Raw genomic sequence first — 7,101 nt, 5'->3', positions numbered from 1 at the left:
GGCTCACCCCGCGGCATGCGGCTTCTGGCATCTCCATGTTCGCTGATGACATGGTCATCTTCTGCCACCCAGACGCCCTCGAGCTCGCCACCGTTAAGGAGCTCCTCCGCCTGTTTGGCAATGCTTCTGGTCTCCGCACAAATTTCCTCAAGTGTTTCCCTGCTCCTATCCACTACGGCACCGACGAGCTCGCCATCATCGGGTCATCCCTGTCCTGCCCGATTGTGGGGTTCCCTATCAACTACCTTGGCTTGCCGCTCTCGATCCGGAAGGCTTCGGCCTCCGCGTTGCTCCCGCTCGTTGACAAACTTGTGAAGAAGCTTGCTACCTGAAAAGCTTCTCTCCTCTCTCGCGGACAGCGCCTAGCCCTTGTCCGCCATGTGCTCACTGTCATGCCAGTCCATATGCTACTTGCGCTGGCTATAAACCCCTCAATCCTCAAGAAAATCAACAGGCTGATCAGAGACTTCCTATGGCATGGCAACAAGGGCGCGCACACCGGCTCTTGCATTGTCTCCGACCGGGAAGATTCTGAGCTTTTTCGAGCCTCTACTATGTGGACACTTGGAGATGGCAACAAATGCAGATTCTGGCGTGACCATTGGCTCCAAGGGCAGTCCATCTCCGAAATTGCGCCCAACCTGCTAGCGCTTATCCCTCGACAATGCCGGAGCAAGAGACTTGTTCGCGAGGCCCTCACGGATCATTGTTGGATCGCGGACATCCATGGCACTCTCAGCCCCGTGGCAACCCTCGAGTACGTGCAACTCTGGAGGCGTCTACAGGTGATCACCCTCTCCAACGAGCCGGACCAACTGTCTTGGAAGTGGACCGCCCATGGTACCTACACCGCAAGTTCCGCCTACCGTGCTCAGTTCATCGGAGCTACTTCCTCACCCACTCGCGCATCATTTGGAAGTCTTGGGCTCCTACCAACGCCAAGAGCTTCTTATGGCTGGCCTCCCTTGACCGTTGCTGGATTGCCGAGCGTCGAGCAAGACACAACTTACCTCATGACCCCATATGCAAGCTATGTGATCAAGAACAGAAAACCCTATGTTTGTGGGATGCGTCTTCTCTCGCACTATCTGGCACGAGATCCTGGCATGGAGCCGCATGACCGTGCAACCACTGGACGGCACACTCGACTTCTTCGAGTGGTGGACGACCGCCACTAGTGCTACGCCGACCTGCCTGCGTAAAGGTCTTCACACTCTGACCATCCTTATGACTTGGGCCATTTGGAAGCACCGGAACGCGGCGCTCTTCGACATCACCCCCCCTCTTCCACCAGGCTCATCGACGACATCAAGCAAGAAGTTGCGCTATGGGCTAGAGCCGACGCCAAAGGGCTAGACAAAGCTATCCATGTAACCTGAACCTCCCATTGTAAAGGCTGAGCAACCTTCTCTGCTCAACTTAGCGCCTTCGAGGCCGCCATCCTGTGTACGGCGCCGAAGGTCGCTACCCTGTAAACTTCTACCCCTAACGAATCTATGGAATGATACGCTAACTTAGCGTATTCGGGTTTAGAGATGTTTTACGACAAATGGTAGTGGTAAGCAAGTTCGAGTTATCTAATAACGATAGACTCCAAGGCATATGGGAACATCATGCGTGATGGCTAGTTGGACACGCTGTAGCACAATGCATGCTCACGTTTGAACTTGTCAACTCTCATTGTTTTTCCAAACACATCACGAGCAGACTTGTCTTCGGTTAGCTTTGTTGGTTCTGAAAATATCATCTTGCCCTCCTCAATGTAATTTTTTTTTCATTCTAGTGTTCTCTCCATCCTGAAGTTCAACGGTTCCCCTTTCTTCGACCACCGTTGAGGTTCACGCTCTAGGGTTCGCGAGGTCTCAACGAGTTCCCCTCACTCCGGCCACCAGCGAGAAGATGGAGGGTAGGGGAACTCATGTCTCTGTCTCTGGTGTGTTGGAAGGGTTCTTTGGTTAGGTCTTGGTGTCGCGGTAATGTTGCTTCAACAGTGGTAGGGGTATTGTCTCAAATAAAAGTCCTTCAATTTGGATCCCATCTTAGTGACGCTCGGTCTAGAATCAATGAGCTTGGGAGTTTCTATTCCTATCGGTGTTCATGGACGACATGTTGATTCTTGATACTTTACATCGGTGCAACACTATGGCATCGTCAACGGTATTGTCATGTTCTCCAATAGTTGAGTCTTTGTGGGCAAGATGGTTGCCTGTCCGTCTTATCCAATTTGGGAGGCTCCACGCACGCAATCCTCTCCTAATCAATCATTGGATGAAAAATACATGTCTAGACACCCCACCATCACCATTGCGCGAAAAAAACCCCTCTTCCTGAAGTAGATGCGGTGACACTGACACCAGAGAAGGGAGGTCACGCGGCGATAGCTAATATTGCCTAGTGGAGTGACAGGGGAGGTTGCAGCTAGGCTTTTTATTCTTTCGCTCTAAGTTCCATAATTATAACAGTTTTACAAGAAACGTGCGGTATATATTTTTAGAATTTTTTTGTATATTTAGGTACTCAAAACATTCTTTTGGTGACATCTTTATGGAACTTGTACAAGTACACAAGCTTGCAAAGGCCCCCGTCATGTGCTGTGAAATCACTTCTTCTGGATATAAGACAGTACGTACATGTCAAAGAAAACAAAGGGAGAAGGATCCACGATTCCATTCCTTCTCACGATGAAGTACAAAGAACCAGTAAACTAACCTCCGGAAGTCCAAGTGTCTCTCTTATTAGTATATTCTCGCAACGAACTAATCCTCCCTCTTTCTTATCAAAGAGAGAAACCGAAAATAAAAACACCCTGAAAGCCAAGCCAGGGCCCTCGGGAGATCTGTGCTTATGCCGCGGTGTGGTCAAGGACCATTTTCGTGGAGGCTAAGATCAAGATGATGCGAGCGGAGGGGAAGGCGACGAGGAGCGCAAACCGATCATCGCCGTGGAAGAGCAGCTACGTTGCATACGGCCTGTTGCTCGGCTCCCTGCTCGTGCTCCTTTACCTGATGGTGTCGACGCAGTTCAGCTACAGCCAAAAAGGTATCATGATCAATCCTCCTCTTCTTCTAACTCTCAGGGTGAAGAAACTTTATGAGCTAAAGGAGCAGGGGTGTTTTATGATCAATCTTACAAGCTTCATCTTGGTGCTCATACGCAGCCTTGTTGGACCCAGCGGCAATCGATTCAGCTGGAACAATCCCTGCGAAGCATCGAAGAAGCCATCCGGGGCAAGGCACGCACGCAGAATCAATATATACGTAGGGATTTTTCAGATAATTTTGTGTAGCTAAATTTGCTGAACTTTGAAGCTACTGTAGATGATGCGAGCAGAGGAATGGAGGAATTCAGCAGGGACGAGGAGGAAGAGGAGAAGGCCAAGGCGCACACGGAACCATCAACGCCACGGCGTCAAGGTAAACGCTAGTTGCGTCATATCATAATAATTATACCTTGCTGATTAACCAAGAACAAGTCTCGATTTCGACCTTTCCGTCCCCTCTTCTTCAGAGAAGCAGGACGAAAGCGAGCAGCAATGGGCAGGGAGAAATTCGATCGAGGAACAACTAGGTGCCATTTCTGTTTATTATTATTGTTGTTGTTGTTCAATTAGCAATCATCGTGTCATCAGATTTTTCTGATGTGTGGTTTCAATCAGGCAACGAAATGAAATCCGACAATTGGGAGGCGAAAAGCCAAGACAAGAACGAGGAGGCAGCCGAATCAAAGGAATTCGGTATGATATAATACATGTGACTGACTTTCAATTGCTTTGCCCAAACTGTCAAGTTCGATCTGGTGAACGTCATCATGTTTGCGTGCGATCGATGTTCAGGCGGAGGAACGGATGACTACAACAATGTGGCCAACGCCAAGCCGATCTGCGACACGTCGTTCGGCAAGTACGACATCTGCGAGCTGGCCGGCGACGCGCGAGCTCAGGGAGGCCCCGGCGCCACCGTCACGCTCGTCTCGCCGCGGGCTCCCCCCAAGGAGTGGCAGATCAAGCCCTACTCCCGCAAGTACCTCGACGGGCTGAAGGCGGTCACGGTGAGGTCCGTTCCAAACCCCGGTGACGCCCCGCAGTGCACGACGCAACTCAACATCCCGGCGATGGTGATCGAGCTCGGCGGGCTCACCGGCAACTACTGGCACGACTTCACCGACGTCCTCGTCCCGCTCTTCATCGGCGCGCGCCGCTTCAACGGGGAGGTCCAGCTGCTCGTCGTCAACCTCCTGCCCTTCTGGGTGGACAGGTACAAGCGGATCTTCGGCCAGATCTCGCGCCACGACATCGTGGACTTTGAGAACGACGACGGCGCCGTCCGGTGCTACCCGCACGTCGTCGTGGGCTACGGCAGCCGCAAGGAGTTCACCATCGACCCCTCCCTCGACGAAACCGGCGGGGACTACACCATGCTTGACTTCACCAGATTCTTGAGGCACGCGTACTCGCTGCCGCGTGACCGCCCGATCAAGCTCGGCGACGTCCGTCCGCCCGGCGGGCGCCGTCGGCGTCCGCGAATGATCATCCTGGAGAGGACAAACAGCCGGAAGATCCTGAACCTCCCGGAGGTCGTCGCGGCGGCGGAGGCGGCGGGGTTCAAGGTGACCGTGGCCGGGCGCCCGAAGGCCAGCTACGACGAGTTCACGCGGGAGATGAACTCCTTCGACGTCATGGTCGGCGTGCACGGCGCCGGGCTGACAAACTGCGTGTACCTGCCCACGGGGGCCGTGTTCCTGCAGATCGTGCCGTACGGCCGGCTGGAGGAGATCGCCCGGACCGACTTCGGGGACCCGGCCCGCGACATGGGGCTCCGGTACATCGAGTACAGCGTGGCGGCGGAGGAGAGCTCGCTGATGGGCGTGTTCGGGAAGGAGCACCCCATGATCAAGGACCCCGCCGCCATCCACCTGAGCGGCTGGGGGAACGTGGCGGAGTGGTACCTCGGTAAGCAGGACGTGCGGATCAACGTGGAGAGGTTTAGGCCCTCTCTGCTGCGGGCATTGGAGCACCTGCAGTAGACAGTTTGATTGAACAAAGATGATATAACATTCTTTTTTTTTCTTGCTGATGATTGTTGTGCACTTCCTCTGTTTAATTGTAGTTAGATTTTGATATAGATAGAATAGTGTTCAATGTACACGGATGGTAATTAATATGTGTCAATGTACAACAATCATAGTACTACCTACGATCCTGATTTACCGGTCCCTTTGCATTTTGTGCCAAACTTTGATCTTAGATTTAACTAACAAAATGTTAATGCATGTAACAAAAAATACTATCATTGAAAACTATGTTTAAATACGAATCTTATGATATAATTTTTGATGACATGCATTATTATTTTTAATTAAATTTATGATAAAAATTTAGGACAAAATATTAAGGGGTCCAATAAATCAGGACGGAGGTAGTACTATTTTCCATATGATATTACGAAGAACGTTTCTTTTGTTTTGTGAAAAAAATGATTACATTTTACTTTTTTTAAAGCCACACATATTAACCAAGAAATGTTTACACGATCATCATCTACAGTACCCAATCACGCACGACGGAACTCCACCAATAACCCACCCGTTTTAAAAGAAGAATATAACTTAGCCAATTGATAAAGGTTTCCAAATCAATTTTACAAATTTACTCATATAAGTAAAAACAAGTATATTGATAATTTCTTCATCTAGGGCAGAAAAGAATATTTAATTCTAGACTACAACTAGTATGGAATGTTTCACAGACCACTTGTCAGAACGGTGGTTCATGGAGTTGACTGGCTGCTAAGAGATTCTTGGATGATTAAGAATCATCAAAATCACTTAATTAATGGCCAAAATCAGAAAAAATATGGCCAGTGTACCATTTAATAGCGGATACAGTAGTAACCTTGTTGGAGTCCTCCCAAAAAAATATGACACGTCTAGCCAGCGCTTGGCCGCTTGGTTAGCAAGCGGCCGGCTATTTTAGAATACTTCTTGTCCCTCCTCTAATTAGAAAAAATTACTCCTCTAATCTTTTATTCCATGACGTATTAAATGTCAGTACAGCCATATCCTTCGTTGCATGCATTTTGCTATCTTGTGCATTTAACTTGTGGTTTTAAAATTTTAAAAAGGCATAACTTTCAATCCACGTGTCGGAATTACGATCCGTTTTCATCATTGGAACCCTTGCGACGTACTCTTCGAAACTAGATCCCGTATGGGTATGTTTTGACGATTTTTTTATGTACAACTTAATCCCTATTTGATGCAACTGTCTAGGAGTCAATGTGCAACTACATGACTGTCAATGTGCAACTTTTTGCCTACTAGTGAACATTCACTTTTCACTCATGCGAACAGATATAAACCCATTTAATTCGAGTTTTCGTTTTTCTAAAAAGTTATAAATTTTGAGTCGGATATCGGAACTAAGATCTGCTTTTACCATTGGACCCCGCGCGGCATGCTCTTCGATTAGATCCCGCATGAGTATGTTTCGACCAAGGTTGTCAGAATCGCGATTCTATTGTACGATTCTACGACTTTACGATCCAAACTAACCCCTCTGATTCTACGATTTTAGTCTCTAGAATCTACGTTTCTACGATCCTGATAGTGAAGATTCTACGATTTACGATCCAACCATCGGAGATCCGATCCGATTCAGAATCACGATTCTGACAACCTTGGTTTCGACGGATTTTATTGTGTGCAATTTAATGCCCGTTAGGTGCAACTGCCTAGTAGTCAATATGCAACTATCTCAGAGTCAATGTGCAACTTTTTCCCTAGCCATGGACATGCAGTTTCACTAATGGCACGTCCACCCCAACCTGCCCCCTAATAGTGAGATGTGCAACTTCGTCAGTTGCCTAGGCCAACTACTTAGTAGCTGATGTGCAACTTTCCCCTGCCCGTGGATGTGTGGATTTCACTATTTGTCGTCTCGGCCAACTGCCTAACAGTGGATGTGCAACTTCAGATGCTTCCTCAGCCAACTGTCTAACAGTGATGTGCAATTTTTCCCCATACCCAGTGGAATTCTAGTTTTCCCAGCTAGTACCCTGTCCAAACCACCCCTGCTAGTGAGATGGGCCACTTTAGCGCCCCGTC

At 48.9% G+C, this 7,101-nt stretch overlaps 1 protein-coding gene across 1 annotated transcript; it reads left to right on the top strand.

Annotated features, from left to right (window-relative positions):
* The first annotated feature begins 2,649 nt into the window (after positions 1 to 2,649).
* Positions 2,650 to 5,205, top strand: LOC123170021 (beta-1,2-xylosyltransferase XYXT1). Its single transcript, XM_044587869.1, has 6 exons — positions 2,650 to 3,039; positions 3,158 to 3,232; positions 3,318 to 3,413; positions 3,508 to 3,567; positions 3,656 to 3,733; positions 3,833 to 5,205. Exons 1-6 carry the CDS (start codon positions 2,892 to 2,894, stop codon positions 5,020 to 5,022), a joined length of 1,647 nt encoding a protein of 548 aa, XP_044443804.1. The 5' UTR covers positions 2,650 to 2,891; the 3' UTR covers positions 5,023 to 5,205.
* The last annotated feature ends 1,896 nt before the right edge of the window (positions 5,206 to 7,101 follow it).

The sequence above is a fragment of the Triticum aestivum genome, chromosome 7D, assembly GCF_018294505.1.
Source record: "Triticum aestivum cultivar Chinese Spring chromosome 7D, IWGSC CS RefSeq v2.1, whole genome shotgun sequence".
NCBI lineage: Eukaryota > Viridiplantae > Streptophyta > Magnoliopsida > Poales > Poaceae > Triticum > Triticum aestivum.
The sequence above is the reverse complement of the archived record's forward strand: the minus strand, read 5'-3'. Positions and strand labels throughout refer to the sequence as shown.

What these genes read in the sequence shown, in the direction of transcription:
- LOC123170021 (XM_044587869.1), top strand. Translation starts at nt 2,892, where the DNA reads ATGATGCGAGCGGAGGGGAAGGCGACGAGGAGCGCAAACCGATCATCG. An exon ending in GTTCAGCTACAGCCAAAAAG is followed by an intron (nt 3,040 to 3,157) that starts GTATCATGATCA and finishes GCTCATACGCAG; the next exon opens with CCTTGTTGGACCCAGCGGCA. An exon ending in ATCAACGCCACGGCGTCAAG is followed by an intron (nt 3,414 to 3,507) that starts GTAAACGCTAGT and finishes CCTCTTCTTCAG; the next exon opens with AGAAGCAGGACGAAAGCGAG.